This window comes from Pelodiscus sinensis, chromosome 1 (genome assembly GCF_049634645.1).
Source record: "Pelodiscus sinensis isolate JC-2024 chromosome 1, ASM4963464v1, whole genome shotgun sequence".
NCBI lineage: Eukaryota > Metazoa > Chordata > Testudines > Trionychidae > Pelodiscus > Pelodiscus sinensis.
In genome coordinates this window covers 60923590-60947219 of record NC_134711.1, presented here as the reverse complement: position 1 = coordinate 60947219, position 23630 = coordinate 60923590, and the positions used below count along the sequence as shown (strand labels likewise).

The 23630-nt window shown below is 40.9% G+C and overlaps 1 protein-coding gene across 7 annotated transcripts in view; it reads right to left on the bottom strand.

Moving 5' to 3' along the window:
- TBC1D30 (TBC1 domain family member 30) overlaps positions 1-23630 on the bottom strand; it is an 87646-nt gene that overhangs the window by 21795 nt on the left and 42221 nt on the right. For all 7 annotated transcript variants that reach the window (XM_025188268.2, XM_025188266.2, XM_075931080.1 and 4 more), the window contains 4 exons: positions 14884-15009; positions 11692-11877; positions 8459-8627; positions 5854-6022 (listed from right to left, as the gene is read on the bottom strand). In XM_025188268.2, the coding sequence (XP_025044053.2) occupies positions 5854-6022; positions 8459-8627; positions 11692-11877; positions 14884-15009 (650 nt within the window). The remainder of the gene's footprint in view (positions 1-5853; positions 6023-8458; positions 8628-11691; positions 11878-14883; positions 15010-23630) is intronic.

Genomic DNA, 23630 nt, shown 5'->3' with positions numbered 1-23630 from the left:
TGGCTGGGAGCCTAGCTCTGAAGGCAGAGCCACCATCAGCAGCAACACAGAAGCAAGGATGGCAATGGTATGGTATTGCTACCCTTACCTCTGTGCTACTGTCTGCAGAGCTGGGGCCTCAGTCAGCAGCTACCACTCTCCAGCCACCCAGACCTGAATGCAGAAGTCAGAGTAGCATAATACAGTATTGCTATCATTACTGCTACGGGAAGGCGAGAGGCACTGCCTTTACAGTTGCTGCCACACTCCAGCCACCCAACTCTGAAGGAAGCGCAGAAGTGAGACTGGTAATACTGTGACCCCCCTCCTAAAATAACCTTGTGACCCTTCTGCAACTCCCTTTTGGGTTAGGGCCCCCAGTTTGAGAAACATGGTCTCCCCTGTGAAATCTGTATAGAATAGGGTAAAAGCACATGAAAGACCAGATTTCACGATGGGAAACCAGATTTCATGGTCTGTAATGCATTTTTCATGGATGTGAATTTGCTAAGGCCCTACTCATGCTACATGTAAAGTTGTTAAATGTTGCAGTTGTGAAGGCTATAAGGATTACATTTTTAGTTTTCAAATTTCCAGAGAACTGTACTTGTCAGCACAGCAGCACATACTGTATAGAAAGCTTTAATTTTTAAACAGCATATGATGAGTCAGGCCTGTGACTAGCCCAAGTCTTACTGTCATTACTGGAGTAGAAGCTAAAGGTGCCAGGGAGCAGATTTTCAGTCTCCTTGGCTGTGTCTACTCGGCACCCCTTTTCTGGAAAAGGGATGCAGATTAGACCAGTCGGAATTGCAAATCCTACTTTCAAGTAGGAATAAGAAATCCTCTGGAAAAGGGCTTATTTTCCGGAGAATCGCGTCTAGACAAGCGCTTTTCTCCGGCTTATCCCCAAGCCGGAAAAAAGTGGCAGCCATGTAAATGCAAATGCCTTGGGGGATATTTAAATCCCCCGCGGATTTGCAATTCTGACTGGTCTAATCTGCATCCCTTTTCCGGAAAAGGGGTGCAGTGTATACACAGCCCTTTAGTATAATGCAGTCAGGAGCAAATCACCTTAAGCAGGGGAAGTCCCTGTAGGGCTTTCCTGAACATTATATACCTGTTGTGTAAATGGGAGAGGTATTCTTCCGGTGCCAAAGAAATTACATGGAAAGAAAGATGGAAATACACTTCACAGAAAGATGTGAAGAGAGCAAAAAATGAATATGTGCATTAAAGTCACCAAGACATCAGAGAAAAAGTTACAGGCAAATATTTACACAACTAACTAGTGATTTTATGCTCCCACCTGAAGACACCTTGAAAGACCCTGATTTTGTAAGGCGCACAACACTTTCTGGAACGCAGCATGTCTCAAATTGACACCCCAAATCATTAGTCACTTCTGAAAATCTTAACCACTGTTTCTACTAAGTACACTTTATTATGTTACCTTTAACTAGAAAATCAAAGCTTGATAAGCAATGACTGCAGATGAAGCCTAGTGAGGGGGGAGAGCTAGGACAGCAGTATACAACCAGGAAGAGAAAGCAAGAAGAGGCGGCGGCGAAGAGCTCTGCAGCCATTACCTAGAGAGGAAGGGAACTGGCCAGGCACAATGAAGAGATCCAGAGGGAGAGTAAACCTTGGGCTCCTGTCCCAGACTAGGGAATCTGACAACCAGCTGAGAGGGGCAACACAGCCACATGGTGCAGACCTCTCATCATAAACCCAGAAATAGGGTAGAAAGGAGCCCAAGGAAACAAAAAGGTCTAAGACTGAGCTGACTTAGGTTGCTAGTCAAAGGATCCTGGGGCTAAAACACAGAGTAGCAAGGGGGCCTGAGTTCTCCACAAGCCACTGGCAAGGTAGCAGAGGACCTCTGTTAGAACAGAAGACTGCCTAAGATGGTATGCAATTTGTTATTCTGTAAGGGGGGATTCTATACTGACCTGGCTAGAGGACTGAGTCACAAAGAGGAAGCAGTTTGAAGCCTGGAGGGACAGCAATGGATGAAAGCTACTTCCTAGACACAGCAACAAGAAGGTACACTTATGATGGGCAAAAATCCCTTTACAGGAGGGAAGGGAGGAATGAACTACATAGACTGCTTCTCCATGAGAAAAGTGATAAGAACTCATCTACCTGTCAGGCTTTTTTCTCCACAATGTAGAACAGAACAAAAGTTGCATGTGATGGTTCAAAGGAAAAGGAACTTGAGGAAGGATCCATCTGGATAACATGCTACTGAACATCTGCTGATGTAGCTCCAATTTGTCAGTGACAGACTTCCTACGGAGCCAGTCCCTCTAGGAATTCAGTTCACTGATAAGAGATCCAGCTTTGAATGACTCCTTTTGATCTTCTGCCTCCTAGATCAGCAAAGAATTCCAGGTGGCATCTTATGTGTTTACATAGGATTTGTACAAAAAGCAGATTCTGATATGAAGGAGAATCTTCACTGCCTTGACCGTCACAATTTTTTCTCTTCCTTGTTAAGAAGGCAGGAAATAATCAATTATGGAGTGGTGGTATTCCTTGAATTACAACAAATTAGTCTTTCCAGATGACCTGTGATTTCCATCATCCATTGTAACCATTATAACCTGCTATTATAGCCTCTTATGAAGCAGAAGGGTTGTTCAGAACAATTATAGAAGGAAAACTTGAGTCACCTTCTGTGGGTGTCTAAGTATGGTAGTTGTCATAGGAATCTGGAGCTGTTACTTCTAACTGAAACGTCAGGACACTTCAGCTGAAAGGAAGGCCAATCAGAGCAAAATAATAAAGATAGAAAGTGTGTTCATATGGTGTTTATAACTATATGGTTATTATATGAGTGTGATATTACAGCACGGCTTAACTGCTACTTTGGTTTCCAAATATATAATTCTTGTCTATCTCTGTACAAAATCAGAGGCCAGAAAAGCAGCATTCCACTTCTTTAAAACATCATCTCTATGAGCTCCCGAAGACTTGAATGCAAAAGGCTGACATTACTCCACTTTTATTTCCAGGTGTTTCTTTTGCTGTTGCTATTATCAGAGAGTGAACAATTCTCAAAGAGAAAAGAGACAATCATTTCCTTCCCTTCACCTCTAGATTCACTCAATGTGCCGTATATAATTGTTGCCTTATGTTTCTCTCCCACAGCTCCATTTTAGATACCTTATAATCCAATTTCTTCTGCCACTAAAAATCCCTCCACAGTCAAATCTCAGGACTTTACTCTTTTTTCATCTGTTGGCTGCCTTTGATATGGTTGCTCCTTGAAATCTGGCCATTTTGCTTCTGTGATTCTGTCCCTCCCTGCTTCTCCTTTTACATCTCTAGTCACTTTGATATTTCTTTCTGTGGAAGCCCCACAGAATTCTGTCCTTTGCCCAGTCCTTTTCTCCCTCTATGAAACTTCACATTCTCAAGCAGCTTCTCTACCACATCTGTGCTGATGATTCTCAGATCAGCCTTTCAACAACCTGACTTTCAGAACTCCATTTCAGCCTGCCATTCTGACATGCCCTCATGGCTGGCAACTGAGACAATATCCAGGCCATGCCAAAATGTTGCTGTTTGTTCCTCCCTCTGTCTGTCTGCCAAACGAGAACTCAACCAAGCCGTCATCTCCTATCTCAATTACGGCATATTCCCCTCATTGGGTATTGACGACACCCACTTCATTCTCCTTATCTCTGTTCTACATTAGGGATGTTAAGGACTAGTCAACTAGTCGATTCCCCACTCCTTGCTGCCTCTGATAGATCCCGGGCTCCATGCAGGCACTTCCATTTTGAAATTCACAAGAAACCCCACTGGGGACTCTTGTATATTTCAAAGCTGGCACCTGCTTGCAACCTGGAGTCAGTGGCACTTCCCTCTGGCCTCGGGCTGCATCTGGAGTTCCACTTTCCCCCTTTGAAATGTACAAGAGCTCCAGAGGGAGGGATGCAGAAATGCCTATCGACTAGTAAATTAATCATTAATTAACATCCCTAGTCTTAGCTAACTAGTCACCATTTGCTAGTTATAAAAGAAAAATAATTATTTTTCAGATTAAACATGCAAGATACAAAAGCAAATATAATGTAAAAGCAATTGCCTGTGGTTCTGAAGCTTTAAGTGGTAATTTATTTTGCAATTTAGAAATTCTCTGGGGATATTTTCATCTTAAATTAATGAGAATGGTTAGTTGTTAGGAAGGCAGGTTCCTGGGTATCAGAGGAAAAAACTGGATGCAGCTGCTTGCTGACTCCAGTAGAGAGTTTTCCAGCTGACAGTATTAGATAGTTGGCCTGTTCTTGCTAACATTTCCTAATTAAGTCAGTGGCAAAACTCTCATTAATGCCAAGGAGACGTGGCCCTCTGTAATGTAAATATCTATAGTGAAAATAAAATATGTATTTAATAATTGTTCCCTTACAAATTGAGACAGGTTGCAGATTTCTCACCATCTATAAATTATACTTAATAAAATCTTGATTAAAAATGTTCTTCAAAGCAATTACTTCCTCAGATTGTTTCCAGAAAATGTGTCGGTTAATACCCATTCACCAGACAATTGCACTAGATAGGGCAGAATGGGCAATAATTTTTAAAAAGGGGCCACCCTGGAAGGGGCGGGGCCAAGAGACTTCTTGTGCTTTCCCACCTCACCCTGATTGTCCTGGGGTAAGGGAGCATGGGAAGTTTTCCCCCTACTTCCTCCACCCTGCCCCCTAGAGAGAAACCCAGCTGTTTTATAACAGCTGACAGTTTCCTTTAGGTGTCCTCACACATTCTCCCTGGCCACAGTCCAATCAGTGCTTGGGGGTAAGTGAGTACGTGAAGTCTCCTGGTTCCTGCAAGAGCGGGCGGCAGCTAGAGAGACACACCAGCTGTTTTAAAACAGCCGACGCGTCTCTCTAGCTCAGGAGTGGGCAAAGGACCCACGGAGGGCCGGATTCGGCCTGTCAAGCTGGTGGATCCAGCCCACGACCACCCTGCTGCTCTCCCACCCCCAGACCAATCAGTTTTAAAACCACAGGCGTGTCTCTAGCTGCTGCATGCCCCTGGAAGGGTAAGGACAGGTCGCAAGAGACTTTGCATGTTCCCCACCCCCAAGTCCCGATTGGCCTGGAGATGGGGAATGCGCAAAGCTTCCCGCCCCCCAAAGGCATGCAGCAGCTAGAGATAAACGTGGCTGTTTTAAAACAGCTGGCGTGTCTCTCTAGCGGCCGCATGCTCTTGTGGGGGCCAGGAGACTTTGTGCACTCCCCTACCCCGAGTCCCTAATTGGCCTGAGGGTGGGGGAGTGGCAGGGCTTAGCCTTTTAAAGAGCTGAACACTGCTGTAACTACACTTTAGCAACATATGTTTCTTCCTGAAAATAAGCACAAATTTTAACAATGAGGATAACTAACCACTGGAACAATTTACCAAGGACTGCAGTAGAGTCTCTAACACTTATAATTTTAAAATCAAGATTGGATTTTTTTCCCCTAAAAGATATGCTCTAGCTAAACAAGAATTAATTCAGAGAAGTCCTATGGCCTATGAATCTAACGTTTCTTTCAAGTAGTACAGATAAGGAACTTTTATGCCCAGAAATCCAGTTGATTTAATCTAGAGTATTCTGTAAGTAATTATAGAAATTTTACAGGGTAAAGACCTATAAGGTCATCACACCACTCCTCTTGCCATTGCCAGATCACTCCCTAGAGTACATTTTATACTTAGAAAGCTATATTGCCACTTTGTACATCTATTTTAAAAGTAAGTCTTCTGCAAGGCCATATCATGTTTACATTTGTAATCTGTACTTCAAAAAATGACACACATTAAAACCATATATATTGCATGCATTGCACAAAAAGGAAGAAAGAAAGAAAAATGACTTACTCGCCTAGCTTTGCCCAGATAGCCAGTGCTACTCTCAGTATAACTTCAGAACCTTCAAAGAATACTGAATCCCAGATCTTTAAAACTGTGTGATTAGGAAGACATGTAGCAAAGAGGGTCAGGAACCACTGCATTGTGAAGACATTTGTAAGTGGGGGTTCATAGCCTCCTAAAATGGAAAAATTAATATGGCAGTCATTCACAGTTCATTATTCCCCAACATTACTTTATGTGTGTACTGATGCAGTGCTCCATTCTGAAGACTGACAGTAGTTCCAGGGCCACTGCTGCTGCTCAAAGCTCTCTCAGTCTGCAACTGTCCACGGGCTTCTGAATAACAGCAGTGAACAATGACATGGTGAGTCAGTCTAACGTAGGAAAAACTGAGGCTGTGTTTACACTACAGACCTTATAGTTGATACAGTGGCACTGCTGTACCGACACAGCTGCACTGCCCTAAGATCTCCTGTTTAGCTACTTTATGCTGACAGGAGAGAGCTCCACTGTTAGAATTCAACCACCTCCAATGAGCAGCAGTACTTATGGTGGTAAGAGAAGCTTTAGCATTGACATAGCACTGTGTATCAGGGATGTAAGTGACTAGCTGAGTCAACTACTCGCATTCTTCCCCTCCTCCCGCTGCCACTGTATCAGAGGCAGCAAGGGTGGGGGGGGGGAAGCAGGAGATGGTGCTGAGGGGGAGCCAGCTATCAGAGGCAGCAGCACAGAAGGGAGGCTGCCACGAAGCAGCATCTGCCTGCAGCGGGTCCAGCGGGAAGCCCTGAAGCAGCAACCCGTCTGCCAGGAAAGAAACAGCCCCTGTCCAGCTGGGATGTCTGGCGGACAGGGGCTGCTGGACCTGGCACAAGCCAGGACTGAGCAAGCCCAGCTCAGTCCCGGCTCAGACCGAGTCTGGGAGCTACCCCCACTGCGACACTGCATTTTAAATGTAGTAATAGCCGAGCGGTTCTTACTACATTTCAAATGCAGAGCCACAGCAGTCCTGGACCCTGCTGCATGAGCTGGGACCAACCTAGGCTTGCTCAGTTGTTGCTCATGCCGGGTCTGGGACCTACCCCCATTGCAGCTTTGCCCTTTAAATGTAGTAGGAGCCAGGCTACCTATGCGCCTGGCTCCTACTACATTTAAACAGCAGAGCTGTAGCCGGGGTAGCTCCTGGATCCCACAGGAGCCAGGACAGAGCACCTTCCCTTATCAACTAAACATATAGTCAATACAAACTGTATCGACTACACGACTGGCCAATTACTCACCTCTTAACATCCTCACAGTGTACACTGTCACTTGTGCCATCAATGTTTCTGTTACTAAGGGGTGTGTTTTTTCACACCTTTGAGTGACATAAGTTTTGCCAGTATAAAAAGTAGTGTAAACATGATCTGAGCAGCAGTAGAGATGCTGGTGATGACTGCAGATTCCAGAAGACAGCACCATATAGTTAATACTCATTAATATTTGGAAGAGATTTTTTTTTGTCTCCTGCAATCACAATAGCTAGATTTTTTTTAAAATAACACTTAAATTCTGCAGAAGCTGATGACTATTGTAACTGTCCTACTTGCCCTATGAGGAGTGGTTCTTTTAAATCCTGTCTGTTGTATTAAAATCCTAGTGTCCTGCCTTTGCCTTTGTAATGTATTTGGAGTTCCTTTTTGTTAGCAGTTTCATGAAAGATCTACGCCTTCAGTTTGAAATTCTGAAGTTCCTGTGCTTGGAGCATGTTTCATATGCATTTTGGAGATAGGGATTGATTTATAGAAGGCCAGTGATGCTCCCCATCACCCTTCAAAATTATTTTATAACCATGCCAGGAAACATGAACTAAAGTCTTTGTGTTTAGCTGTTTTTATACTATCAATCACAAGATTATCTCCTAGAAGACTCATTTTTTACAAAGGCCTTCAAAATTTTCAGGTTTAGAACTCAAAAGGCACTTGAATGTAAAACAACAAAAAACTTGGTCTTGTTTAGGAAATAATGTTTGGATAAGTGTTATGCCTTAGAGCTCAGAGTGCAGAGCTGTTTTCAGACAACAAAGATCATTTCTCAGATTCAAGGACATTTTATGGTCTGTGTCACTAGCATCTAGCCAGAAGAACAATAACCAGCCATAACCCACTGCCATGAAATTAGTCTTCACATAATAACAATATAATTCAAATACAGATTCCACCAAGAAACTGAAGAAGACATCAAAGGCCATCCAATTATTCAGATAACTTTTCAGGACATCCTCTGTACAATGCTATGTGATTTAGTATTGCCAAAGACACAATTTATGGCATTGTCAACCCAATTATGTCCACAACTACTTATGGGTAATCTCTGATTATACAGTAATCTCTGATTTGCATCACCTGAAAGAGCTGTTGGTTCAAGATTCACCAGTGTAAGAACCTTTTCCTGCCATGTTAACTATGTTAGTCAATTAGTGAAAGTTCAACTGTATCCTTATGCATTTTTAAAAATGTTGTTCTCAAAGTTTGAATATATACATATATATTTAAACCATTGTTGTTTTTAAAATGGATGCTCAATGAGTCAAATGTGAAAAACAGCTCAATGCCATTTTTGTTGAACCCACCTTTACTTTCCTTGTTAGCAGCTCTCTGAAGCATGTCCAAGTGCTGGGACAGTTCAGGAAGTTTCATTCTCAAAAGATCTCGGAAAACAGCCATATCCACTGACAATGCACGAAGATTATTGACAAAATAGCTATCAGGCAGTACTTTATCAATCAGGTAAATCATGATCTGTGAGAAAAAGATCAAGTAGTCATGTAGGGTTGATGAGGAGAGCAAATGATCTTCCAAGAATAGCAAAAACTTCTAAAATAAATATAAAATGCACAAGTATGTTCTATTCCACTGAGCTATAATTTAGATACCATGGCAAGATGTGCTTTAAGTGTCTGATGTTTAATTCAGTATTTTATAATGAAAGACGGCAACATCACTTTAAACATCCATAGACATTCGAGGTGCAGAGCACTAGCAGGATTGGTTCCTAAGTGTCAACTCTTCAACTAACTTGCACTGCTAATGGAGGAGTCTGGATAACTTCAAAAAATAACAGGATATAAAGGATCAAAATCTTATAGAAGCCAAATCACACCAGAATGGAAGTATTATTTTGTTAATCAAAGCTAATTTTCGATACTTCTGTTGTTGTATGTGAGATGCTCTGAATTATGTAGGAAATTCTCCAATCCAATCTGTGCAGTTTACAGGTCACAAATGGAAGACTTGCTATCCAATTCAGCATCTAAATTACTGGCAAAATATGTGGCAACGCTGCTCTTTAAATAGCACCATTTTTGCATTTTACCTGGCATGATGTTATTGTACAGTGCACTTCATCTTGCACTTCATCAAGGTAATAAACTTGAGCAGTATAATAAGACATTTGTATACGCCATTTATTACTTTGATTTTAAAGAATGAATACATGAAAACATACTAAATTGAGTTTCATCTTGCATTTCCCACAGAAGGAGACAGTCAGGCTCGGGGCTGTGTCAGGGGAAAGCGGCAGGGAGTGAGTGCGCCCAGGGCCGGCTGGGAGCTGTGCCAGGGGAAAGTGGCGAGAGTGCTCCAGGACTGGCAAGGGGCTGTACTGGGGGAAAGCAGCACGGCACAAGTGCTCCCAAAAAAAGGTGCTGGTATGCTGTACCGGTGCGTATCGTCACAAAAAATATCACTGAGTATAACAATACACAACTTAACAAATATGTTTAATTATACAAAGAAGATATCTATATTGACAATAAATCACCAACTGATTATGGTAAAATATTTAAGATTGCAAAATGAGACAAATATAATTGCATCTCAATGAAAACTGCTATATGCAAGTATTTAAAAGGACTGATATATCACCACCTGCACCTGAAATATAACATATAAGAAGTTTTTGCTCTGAATGACTGTCTTCCCCACCTGTAACTTTTAAAGCATTTATTAGAACTTTTTATACTTCTACGGATTTCAAAGAATTAACAGAAAAAGTGTTATATGCAAATTATCATGACTCATCTATTTTGAACTAATGCATTATTTTTGTCTTCATGATTCTCAGAATTATCTCTATTCTTTCTCTGCAATGTAATTAAGATTATTGTATTTTGAGAAATATATTTATTAATCTTCTGTTTGCATTATGATTTTTTCTCCATTCTGAAAAAAACTATTTTATTTCTTTATCCTGTTCCCAAACCTTTAGAACAAGTAATTTAATAATAGTAATTAGAACTGTAATAAATAAATTTGCAATTATGCTAATTTCTTATTACTTCAGTCATAAAGTACTATATTTAACATAGCCACATGCACAATGAGTTTTATTTTCATAAGATATTGCTTCTAATACTCTGGACATGAAAGACAGCTAGAAAGACAACAAAGCTTTTGGTAAGTCTTAAATATTCACTTCTGCCTACTTCATAGATATCTAAAGTGTTTAGGGAAGAGGTTTTTTTAAAGCAGTGATTTACTTTATTAGCATATAGTAGACTCTGTGGTAGATTTTCAAACAATTGGGATATTTCTCAACAGTGTTCAATTTTGTAATGTTTTCCTCTTCCCAACAATGTTGTTTAATCTGTTTTTATAAAATCTCTTTATAAAAATCACATGGGTGTTGGATTGAGGTCCCTCCCCGCCCCCCCCCCCCCCCCCGCCCCCCGCACCAGCCTATGGCACTTATCTATCATATCCTTTTAGTTAGGTTAATTTCATTTACTTTATTTATAAGCAGTTTGGCTCTGTATTGAACCAGAGAGTTAACATTAACATGCTTACTTAAACTAGTGAAGTGTTTTAGGAGCTGCTCCCTTAATAAACTAGAGAACATATGGTTGTCATAAAATAAAGGAGTTATGAATTACTGATGAAATCACTTAGGGGTAAAAATTATACAAGGCAAATTTTACTCCATGATGTATTTCCCATTGTTACAATGCCCTCCCTATAATAATTGGATATCTATCTAGAAATGTATACATTCTGGATTCTAACAGCTGTTATTTTTGCCCATAGTTTCTACGTCTTACATAATATCTACAGCCAGATAAACATGTTAGTATCTGTGAGAAAGTCATGATCTCCTTTAACAATTCAATCCCCGTAATAAACTCCTCATGTAGATGAACAAGCTGTACTTTAGGAAGGCCATGCATAACACAGGCAAATCTTGGTCCTGGTGCGCTGTAGCAAGACAGGCCTCAGTTCTGTGGTTTGGTCCCTGGATTCTATGGCATTCTGGAAATATAGCATGGGTAGCTTTAAATTAAAATGAGAGGGTTCTAAACAATTTAACATGAAAATGAATAACACACAGTACAGCAGCCCCCAGACTGATTATTTTGATATTCAATCACACTTACTTTATGCTGATCTCATACTCTGTTTCAAAATGCTGCAGATTTTTGGACTGACAGCACACAAATTCCTCATGGAAACTGTCAAGGAAAGCTGGAGGTTTGGACTGCTTGGGAAGAGGGAAAGTTGGGACTTTGGAGCCAGATCTGGATTCTGGTTCCACTGAAGTCAATGGGAATTTTGCCACTGGCTTAATTGGGGTCAGGATTTTACCCATTATCTGGGTCTTTTGCAAAAATGGTCATCAGTGGGCATTAACAGGGGTGACATTTAAACTGTCACCTTTGAGTTAAAATAAAGTATGACCCACTGAAATGGATCAGTTTTCTGTGAGCTGTTTTAGGCTGTCTGCAAACTTATGCCCTGTTTACATTAAGTTCACTTTTCAATGTAATCCTCACTATCATAAGAGTTAGAAATATGGCACAGTTTTACTCACTTTCAGGGCATCCCCTTCATTGCCTTCCATTACTTCTAAGATGAGTGCAGCTAGTATATTAAAGCCTTGGCAATATCCAACTGATTTGTTCCATCTAGCATAAGCCAGCAGAACTCGTTTCAATACAACTCGGTCCTGCTCTGCCTCCTGCCCACAGTAAGAACTGCAGCCTGTTCGATGAAGATCCTAAAATAGGAAAGATATTTGAGATGTTTTTGTATTTCACTCCCTTACTTCACGTCTCCCCCAATCTGCACACACATAATTATGTTCCTACTGTTTGAAGACACATTTATTTTAAAATGTTAGCTTTTGAAAGAATGCCATCATTTGAATGAAGGGCTGGAATCCAGGAAAGCCCCAAGTTCGGGCAAGAGATGAGCCATCTGTTCACTTGACTTCCTTGTTCCCAACAAACAGAGCAGGAAAATGGGGTATAGAAAAGACTATTCTGTAATCCAGATGGTGCAGATAAAGCTGTCATAGATAAATAAATTACCAAAAGAGAGATTAGTATATGACTGTTCCTGAAATATCAATAGGTTACAAGCTATGTTCAAAGAGTTAAAAACATAAATAGCTGCAAAATTATTTTTGAACATTCTCATTTGTAAAGTACTGTTTACTTCTGAAAAATTATCACACCCAGAAAAAAGCTGTTACCATACCTTAACCAGAAACCTAAAAGAGAAATGTTACATCTCTCTTTTTTTTCCAAACACTTCTTGGCACAGAGAAAGAATTACAATGTGAATTTCAGTCAATGGAATATCACGATTTGTTGCCACTATAAAGTATGAACAAGGCACCAGAGTGGGTGGTTACAGGCAACTAACATTAAAATTAGCAGCTGCAATTTCAAGTTCTGTTCTATAGCTGAATATAAATGTTATGCTGTTATACATACTATTTTCTAAAGACTTTTTTACCATGTGCTTGAGTGAACCATTAGTCCTTTAAACATTAGTGCATTCTTTGTAATTGCACTTTGTGTTAGTAAATTAATAAAGCCAACGCCCTTTTTGACGTGCAAAGAGAAAATGAGGCTCTTGTGTATCAGGTTGCAAAAATGTTCCCAGACTCATTTTTTATGCCTGCAAAAAGGGCATTGTTCTAGAGGTTGTAACTCATTTGTGAGTGAAAGGTACAAACATGTACAGCACTTTTAATTTTTAATAAGGCAGTGTACTGGCAATATGTATAATTTAGAGTTACCAACCCTGGGTACCATTTTTCAAGCAAATATTCAGAAATATAAGCATTATCACTTATGTAAACTGGTGCTACAGCAAAAATGAAATTTAGAAAATATTCTTTTCATGAAACAATCAATGTAAAACAGAGTAAGCTGAAGACACTAGAGCTGGGGTGGGGAATTTCATGCCTGGGGGGGCAGATGCAATCCCCAGCTTGCCTGGATCAGCCCCCTGAGGCTCATGGCCCCCAGCACTGGGGAGCCTGCACTGGCATTCCAGCCTCCCCGCTGCTCCACCATAGAGCTGGAGCACAAAAAATCTACTAGCCTGGGCCTTCCTAGGCTCTGGTGTGTGAGGAGAATGTCTTTCTCCTCAGTCAGGGACCACAGCTTTTCACAACTGATTTCGATGTGGCTCCCAACCGAAAAGGTTTCCCACCCCCACACTAGAGCTATGTAAACCGTAATTTGAACTATGCTGTTCTCTTCCTAAAACTGGTTCCTATTTTTAAAGGAAATGACATAACTGAAACACATACAGAGTGTGGGAAACAGTATTTCACTACTGTAGGCTAAGTGTCAAGATGATCCTATCTCAGAGCTGGAAGGGACCTTGAGAGGTCATGGAGTCCAGTCCCCTGCCCTCATGACAGGACCAAGTACCATCCCTGACAGATTTGCCCCAGATCCCTACATGGCTCCCTCAAGGATTGAATTCACAATGCTGGGTTTAGCAGGCCAATGCTCAAACCACTGACCTATTTCTCCCCCCAATCAACTTATTACATCACAGTATAGTTGTGTACCAGCAAATAGTTTCTTTATAGACTACAAGTCTATCAAATTCTTAATCAGAAATTTGCTAGACCATTATTAATTCAGCAAGTATGATCCTCAAGCAAGAAAACATCTCTTTACATACCATACCATAACATCAACTCTAGGAGGTCTAGAAAGTTTATTTACAAACATAACTACAACAACTCTGGGCTATAAACTTTGCATGACTGAAAATACAGTGTAAAATTGAGAGAATGCAAATAAATGCAGTTTACTGAAGGAACAGATGAATTACCCTATGACAACTGGTTGTCTCTCTGCTAGTTGAAGCTAACAAAAGTATTTTGCAAAAAATCTTTCTCCAATGTTGGCTCGTATTGTGCCCCCAACATTTGGGCACAGTGTGCGCCCTCTATGCACAGATCTCCCCCCTCTTCCAAATAAAAGAGAGGACTCAGTTTCCTCCCCAGAACCACCCCCTCAGGTTTCTTCATTGAGCCAGGTATATGAATTGGGGAAAGGCTGGAAATTAGATAGGCCACTGGGGCTGTTTTCCAACCAGCTCCACAGATTTTGAATAAATGTAATATCCAGTCCCAGGATATACTGTCTTTTCCATACAGCCCTCCCAACTGCTGCTAGGGTAGCACAGGACCAGAGACTGGAGATTTTTAAGGGACTGAGTTGTAAAGGTGCAGGATTTCTACATGGATGTGCCTGGAGAGCTGCAAGATTTAGAGGCAGGTTGATGTGACCATTTCTGCACCATGGATGAAGCAGCAAATGGATTCTCCAAATAGGACTATGTGTGAGGATCTCTAGGCACAACTTTGTATGTTGGGAGGCAAGGAACTAAGCAGAAGGCATCACTAGTCAAACAAGACTGAAATGTGTCTTTCATTAACCTTTTTCTCCATTACTTCTCTATGAAGAGCAGGCATGGTAGAGGTGGAAATCAGGCAAAATGTATTGTATACCAATAGCAACAGCACTGAAACAAATAATTGTTGTGAATTTTAACCAAATTAATATGCAAGAATGCCCACAGGAACTGTTAATACTTGGCTAAAAGACCACAGAGAAGTATCTTTCAGGAATGCAGTAGAGAAAAACAAACAAATTCAATACCTCCCAAAAACACAATTATTTCTTTTCCAGGGAAAATTTAAAAAATTAAATTGTAGGCACACAAATATATTAGCGAAAATGCTAATTACCTTTACAATCTGAATACCCATGGAGTCATCATCAGGATTACTTTGGTCATTGAAAGTGAAGCGCATAGTTTTATCCCAGTTAATTGCTATACTATGTAAGTAGTGATCTGCTAGGGTCAGCCAAACCTAAAAACAGATACAACATGATAATAAGATGCATTATTCTATTCCTATTTTAAAATAAAAGCAGTTTATACATGCTGGTATGTAATGCTATGATCTCACCAATGCTAGCCAGATGTGATTTTCCTTTAGATACAACAAACGCAGAAGGAAGAAAAAAAGGATGCAAGTCTTTTCTGAGTTAAAACAATTTACATAGAATAAAAGCAGTACACCTGCTTTCTAAACTTCAAATAGAGGGTCCATTCCTGAAGCTGTTACTCAGGTATAATTCCTACTGACTTCCAGGGGAACTCTGTGCAAGTAAAAGCCAAGGTCTCTATAATTTCCTGCAGATTCTCCATATGACTGTCCTCCATTCATAAAAAGAACTGGGGGTGCTTGTTAATTTTACAGCACTATCCCCCACAGACAAAGGAGTCAGCAATACAAATATAAGGGAGTATCTGAACAGCAAAACAGGTAAATATAGGGCCAGGTATATTGCATCCATCATCCCTTTCACCACATGGTAATCGACAGGGAATCAGTTGAAAAGATAACACAACCCCAAACTGCCCATACCACACACTTCATGATGAAACAATCTATTGGAAAACCTGCAAGAGAAATCTTGTAGAATTTCTCTTTCTGTTGGCTCTTTGGGGTGGTTTCATGAACTGCTGGCATCCAGATGTATTCTTGAAACATTAGCATAGTTCAAACACAGGGATGACATACATACCATGCTCTGAAGTGCATCTGTGACTATAAGCTAATACACAACCTATGAAGTCAGGCAGAAAATTTTGTAAAGAAACGCTCAACTTCAATCAAAGATACAAGGAATCTTAGAGATAGGAATATCATAGGAAATGTTACTTCCTCTAAATCAGGGGTGAGCAATCATTTTTGAAGGAGGGGGCTGCTTCAAAAATTTCCAAAGTGGTCGCAGGCTTCAGGTGAAAGGGCAGGTACTTTAAATAGCAGGAGTTGAAAGAGCTTGTGCCTCCCTTTTGGCTCCCAGGCAACTCATTAGCAGCAGGGACAGGAACTGTGAGCTCCTTCAACTCCTGCTATTTAAAGGGCTCGTGCCTTAGCAGCTTCCCAGAAGGTGTGAGCCCTTTCAATAGAAGCATAAGAACATAAGAATGGCCGTACTGGGTCAGACCAAAGGTCCATCTAGCCCAGTAGCCTGTCTGCCAACAGTGGCCAGCGCCAGGTGCCCCGGAGGGGGTGGACCAAAGACAATGATCAAGCGATTTGTCTCGTGCCATCCGTCTCCAGGGACACCATTCCTACCTCCTGACTAATAGCCTTTTATGGACCTAACCTCCATGACTTTATCTAGCGTCTCTTTAAACTCTGTTATAGTTCTAGCCTTCACAGCCTCCTCTGGCAAGGAGTTCCACAGGTTGACTATGTGCTGTGTGAAGAACTTTCTCTTATTAGTTTTAAACCTGCTACCCATTAATTTCATTTGGTGTCCTCTAGTCCTTATATTATGGGAACTAATGAATAACTTTTCTTTATTCCCCCTCTCCACACCACTCATCATTTTACATACCTTTATCATATCCCCCCTCAGTCTCCTCTTTTCCAAACTGAAAAGTCCCAGTTGCTTTAGCCTCTCCTCTTATGGGACCTGTTCCAAACCCCTGATCATTTTAGTTACCCTTTTCTGAACCCTTTCCAAGGCCAAAATATCTTTTTTGAGGTGAGGAGACCGCATCTGTACACAGTACTCAAGATGTGGGCGTACCATAATTTTATACAGGGGCAGTGAGATATTCTGGGTCTTATTTTCTATCCCTTTCTTAATAATTCCTAACATACTATTTTTCTTTTTGACCACTGCAGCACACTGTGTGGACATTTTCAGAGAACTATCTACTATAACTCCAAGATCTCTTTCCTGATTTGTCATAGCCAAATTATTCCCCATCGTATTATATATATAGTTGGGGTTATTTTTTCCAACGTGCATTACTTTACACTTATCCACATTACATTTCATTTGCCATTTTGTTTTCCAGTCACTCACAGTTTTGTGAGATCTTTTTGAAGTTCTTCACAGTCTGCTTCTGTCTTGACTATCTTAAACAGTTTAGTATCATCCGCAAACTTTACTACCTCACTGCTTGCCCCTTTCTCTAGATCGTTTATGAATAAGTTGAATAGGATTGGTCCTAGGACTGACCCTTGGGGGACACCACTAGTTACCCCTCTCCATTCTGAAAATTTACCATTTATTCCTACTCTTTGTTTCCTGGCTTTTAACCAGTTCTCAATCCAAGAAAGGACCTTCCCTCTTATCCCATGACAATGTAATTTACACAAGAGCCTTTGGTGAGGGACTTTGTCAAAGGCTTTCTGAAAATCTAAATATACTATATCTACTGGATCTCCCTTGTCCGCATGTTTGTTAACCCCTTCAAAGAACTCTAATAGATTAGTAAGTACATGATTTCCCTTTACAGAAACCATGTTGACTTTTGCCCAACAAATTATGTTCTTCTACGTGCCTAACAATTTTATTCTTAACTATTGTTTCGACTAATTTGCCCGGTACCGACGTTAGACTTACCGGTCTGTAATTGCCGGGATCACCTCTAGAGCCCTTTTTAAATATTGGTGTCACGTTAGCTATCTTCCGGTCAGTAGGTACGGAAGCCGATTTAAGGGATAGATTACAAACCATAGTTAACAGTTCTGCAATTTCCTATTCGAGTTATTTTATAACCCTTGGGTGAATGCCATCCGGCCCTGGTGACTTGTTTACGTTAAGTTTTTCTATTTGTTCCAAAACCTCCTCTAATGACACTTCAATCCAGAACAGTTCCTCAGATTCAAGCAGTTGAAAGGGCTCACGGCTCCTGGCCCCTCCACTAACGCACTGCCTGGGAGCTGCCAGGAAGGCATGAGCACTTTAAACAGCAGGAGCTAAAAGGGCTCACACCTCCCCAGCGGCTCCGAGGCAATGCATTAGGGGACAGGGCCAGGAGCTGCTGTGGGCTGGATCCAGCCCACTGACAGCCTCTTGCCCAGCCCTGCTCTAAATGATAACTGAATGAGTGCATCTTTAAAGGGGGAGATTTCTGCATCCACATTAGGTAAATAATAACATTGCATAATAATGGTTAATAATGACAGACGATTGCTTTGTAGAAAGGTAGAAGAAATGGTAAAATGGAAGCGGAGTTGATCTAAGTGAGAAAAGCCATCCCTGCACTTCCTACTGTACTAAACACTTAAATATGCAGCTACAGGAGGGATTTAAATCCAGCTTGCAGAATCACAAATTTTGTGCATTTTCCATCTCCCACATACACATACCTATAATCTCTTGTGCAAGGGAATGTATTTGTGTGGCTGCTGCACCTCCACATAATATTTGCTAGTAGCAAGAGCAGTAAAATGCAACTCCAGAGATATTCTCTGGTTTCATAATTCATTTCTCCTGGGCCAAGAGGAAAAATGTCCCATACAAAAGGAGTGGCCTGGACACTGTCCTCCACCTCTGCTGGAGGCAGCTTAACATTTATCCTGTCCACCCCTACCACGTGAGGAGGATCTCTCACTGGGCTGCTGCAGGGTAGAATGCTTTCTCCTAGATCAGCAGAAACTTAAAAGGATGTGGGGAAGGCGATGGCAGTGTCACGCTGCTGATCCTCTGGCTAGCAAAACAATGAGCAAAAGCATAAATATGGTCTTGGTGAAGGGGAAGAAAAAGAATCTGTAACTTGTGTTACTCTTTGCAGAGCTTCACAGAACAAGTAACAAATGCAATAGCAAACAGGTTATTAGAGGGAAGGAGAGAGAAAGACTTCATTATAGGGAAGAAAATAGCAGCAGAAAGGTTCCAATGTGATGCAAATGGTTTGCTTACTAAAACAAATAGGGGGAAAAGATACTCCTATGACTGTTTACTTTATTCTCTGTCTGAAAGAGAAAATGGTTTGGGTTGAGAGACAGGGAATGTGGGACTATAGGACCATATTAGAGCTAGATGAACTATGGTTTTAAACCGAGTTACGATATTAAAATGAAAAATAAGCCCAAATCTATGTCCAGAAAGAATGAGATCATGAGAAAGAAGAGTTGTGCTAAACTTGTAGTGACCCTTTGATTATCAGTCTTGTCTTATTTAAGGTTTGGGCTCAAATAATATAAATAATACACAGTTAAATGGGTATCATATGCAGTAAATAATTGACTATATGAGGAACTACTTCATATGGCCTTAGCTAAAATGGTATAGTTCAGTGTTTCTTAACCAGTGGTATGAGTACCCTTAGAGGTACTTGAGAGAAGTCTGGGGAGTATGTCAACACAACTGAAATTTGGAGAAAACTGAATTTTTGTTTTAAGTTTTACAGCGCTTTATTATTTTTGTACTATTTACACCCAAAAATGTCATCACCCATCCAGCTACAATTAAGTTGTTTAAACAAATCTGTTGCAATAGTAGAAAAAAAAAGTATATAGCTGAAAACTGTAGATACTGGGGGTACTTAATTTTTTTTAATGGGGTACTTTATAAAAAAAGGTTGAGAAACACTGCTATAGTTGGTAATGATATTACAGAATGATAATACAGTTGGTATTACAGAAACCTGGTAGGATGGGACACATGATTGGAATGTTGGTATGGAAGGGTACGGCTTGCTCAGGAAGGACAGACAGGGAAAAAAGGGAGGAGGGGTTGCCTTGTATATTAAAAATGTACACACTTGGACTGAAGTGGAGATGAACGTAGGAGATAGCTGTGTAGAGAGTCTCTGGGTTAAGCTAAAAGGGGTAAAAAACGAGGGTGATATCATGCTAGGAGTCTACTACAGGCCACCTAGCCAGGTGGAAGAGGTGGATGAGGCCTTTTTTAAACAATTAACAAAACTATCCAAAGCCCAAGATTTGGTGGTGATGGGGGACTTCAACTATCCAGACATATGTTGGGAAACTAACACAGCGAGGCACAGGCTATCCAATAAGTTTCTGGACTGCATTGAAGACAACTTTCTGTTTCAGAAGGTTGAAAAAGCTACCAGAGGAGAAGCTGTTCTGGATTTGGTTTTAACAAATAGGGAGGAACTAGTTGAGAACTTGAAAGTGGAAGACAGTATAGGGGACAGTGATCACGAAATAATAGAGTTCATGATCTTAAGGAAAGGTAGAAGGGAGACCAGCACAATTGAGGTAATGGATTTCAGGAAGGCAGATTTTGATAAGCTCAGAGAACTTGTAGGTAAGGTCCCATGGGAAGCAAGACTGAAGGGAAAAACAACTGAGGAGAGTTGGAAGTATTTCAAAGGGATGTTGTCAAGGGCCCAAAAGCAAACAATTCCGCTGTGTAGGAAAGATAGAAAATATGGCAAAAGACCAGCTTGGCTTAACAAGGAGATCTTGCATGATCTCAAAATAAAAAAGGAGTCATATAAAAAATGGAAACTAGGACAACTAACAAAGGATGAATATAAGCAAGCAACACGGGAATGCAGGGGCAAGATTAGAAAGGCAAAGGCACAAAATGAGATCAAACTAGCTACAGGCATAAAGGGAAACAAGAAGACCTTTTATAAATACATTAAAAGCAAGAGGAAGACCAAGGACAGGGTAGGCCCACTGCTTAGTGAGGAGGGAGAAGCAGTAACAGGAAACTTGGAAATGGCGGAGATGCTCAATGACTTCTTTGTTTCGGTCTTCACCGAGAAGTCTGGAAGAGTGCCTAACGTAGTGAATACAAGCAGAGAGAGGGTAAGTTTAGAAGATAGGATACACAAAGAACAAGTTAAAAAGCACTTAGGAAAGTTAGATGTCAGCAAGTCACCAGGTCCTGATGAAATGCATCCCAGGATACTCAAGGAGCTGATAGAGGAGGTATCTGAGCCTTTAGCTATGATCTTTGAAAAATCATGGCAGACAGGGGAGATTCCAGAAGACTGGAAAAGGGCAAATATTGTACCCATCTATAAAAAGGGGAATAAGAACAACCCAGGAAACTACAGACCGGTCAGTTTAACGTCTGTCCCAGGGAAGATAATGGAGCAGGTAATTAAGGAAATCATATGCAAACACTTGGAAGGTAATAAAGTGATAGGGAATAGCCAGCATGGGTTTATGAAGAACAAGTCATGCCAAACTAATCTGATAGCTTTCTTTGATAAGATAACGAGCCTTGTGGATAAGGGAGAAGCGGTGGATGTCATATATCTAGACTTTAGTAAGGCATTTGATACGGTCTCGCATGATATTCTTATTGATAAACTAGGCAAATATAACTTAGATAGGGCCACGATAAGGTGGGGGCATAATTGGCTGGATAACCATAGTCAGAGAGTTGTTGTTAACGGTTCTAAATCCTGCTGGAAAGGGATAGCAAGTGGAGTTCCTCAAGGGTCTGTTTTGGGACCCGTACTGTTCAATATCTTCATCAATGATGTAGATATTGGGATAGAGAGTACGCTTATTAAGTTTGCAGATGATACCAAACTGGGTGGGGTTGCAACTTCTTTGGAGGATAGGGACATAATTCAAAATGACCTTAGCAAGTTAGAGAAATGGTCAGAGGTAAACAGGATGAGGTTTAATAAAGAGAAATGCAAAGTGCTCCACTTAGGAAGGAACAATCAGTTCCATACGTACAAGATGGGAAGCGACTGTCTAGGAAGGAGCATGGCGGAAAGGGATCTAGGGGTCATAGTGGACCACAAGTTGAATATGAGTCAACAGTGTGACGCTGTTGCAAAAAAAGCAAATATGATTTTAGGTTGTATCAACAGGTGTGTTGTAAGCAAAACTCGTGAAGTCATTCTGCCGCTCTACTCTGCACTAGTTAGGCCTCAGCTGGAGTACTGTGTCCAGTTCTGGGCGCCACATTTCAAGAAAGATGTGGAGAAATTGGAAAGGGTACAGAGAAGAGCGACAAGAATGATTAAAGGTTTAGAGAACATGACCTATGAAGCCAGGCTTCATGAACTGGGCTTGTTTAGTTTGGAAAAAAGAAGATTAAGGGGGGACATGATAGCGGTTTTCAAATATCTAAAAGGGTGTCACAAGGAGGAAGGCGAAAATTTGTTCCTCTTGGTTTCTGAGGACAGGACAAGGAGTAATGGGCTTAAAGTGCAGCAGGGGAGGTTTAGATTGGACATTAGGAAAAAATTCCTAACTGTCAGGGTGGTCAAATATTGGAATAAATTGCCAAGGGAGGTGGTGGAATCTCCCTCTCTGGAGATATTTAAGAACAGGTTAGATAGACATCTGTCAGGGATGGTGTAGACGGAGCGTGGTCCTGCCTTGAGGGCGGGGGGCTGGACTCGATGACCTCTTGAGGTCCCTTCCAGTCCTATTATTATTCTATGATTCTATGATATCAAGCGATTGTTATGGGATATTAAAAAAGTAAACTCTTAAAGCAGGGCTACTCAACTATGAAAGCCCCGGGGGCTACAATGATGCTCAGAGTACATGCCAAGGGTCGCAACTTTAGTGTGGTTGCATATACTCGCAAATATATTCAAAAAGCTTATTTCACATTCATGGGCATGAAAACAAAGATTAAGGCAAGACTACATAACATGCAGGCCCCGTTTAAGTCAGTTCTACTGATATTAATAAAATGCAATATTTACCCGATTTCCACCCATGACAGCACTTTTAATGGGCAATGACAGTCCAGGAATTTAACTACTAAAACACATATCAACAGAAGCCCATTATATTGACTAGCCATTATGGAGCGTGTTTCCAGTGAAGGCCATGTTCAAAGGATCCCACCAATGGGCCACGTGTTGAGCCTTACGTAAACACAAACAGCACCACGGGCTGCAATCGAACAGGCCATATGCGGCCATGGGCCACGTGTTATGTAGCCCTGTCTTAAAAGTTCATAGCCAATATCTGCCGGACTACATTTGGAATCAACCAATATGGGTCTAAACATCCTTTACCAAGTATCTTGATAAAATGCCTATAAATATATTGTTACTGTTTGACTGTAGTAAATTGCTATTATGTAGGCTTATGTAGACATGTTTAGAGTAATACCATTTGGCCTTTGGATTTAACGTAGAAGTTTATGGTTAAATTAATATCATGGAAATACCCTGCATACATAATATTCCAAAAGGGTGTAAGAAAGGAAAAGGAGAAAGATCCCAATACACAAAAATTATATTAAACCACGTATATATCTTATGTATGTTTTAAACCTTCCGTAATGGTGCTTGAATTAAACTGAAGCCAGAATGTCCCCTTCACTTAGTCTGTGCAAAAGACTAATGCTCAAGGTTTTAACTTTTGGGAATATGGCTTCAAATCTTAGTTAAGGATGCAGTAAAGTAGATTTTTCAATCTCAATGTAATTCCCAGTGGATACATTTTTACAGCACTAACTCAGCTGTTTCATATTAATGACAGTCTCTAATGCACATCATTCTTACCCTTAGCTCCCCTATTAGTCTAGCATGCTGCTTTTCTCTGACCAAATGTTCGTGTGGGAATTCTTATCAGCACTATGCCTTGTTGAAAGCAGTTGTCAACTTCAGCTTCATAAGTTTAAAGGCCTGTCTGCTCAGGAGATTTGCCCTGATTTTCAGGCATTGACAATCAGCTATCAGGAAAGATTTGTAAGTGGAAACCCTTAGGCT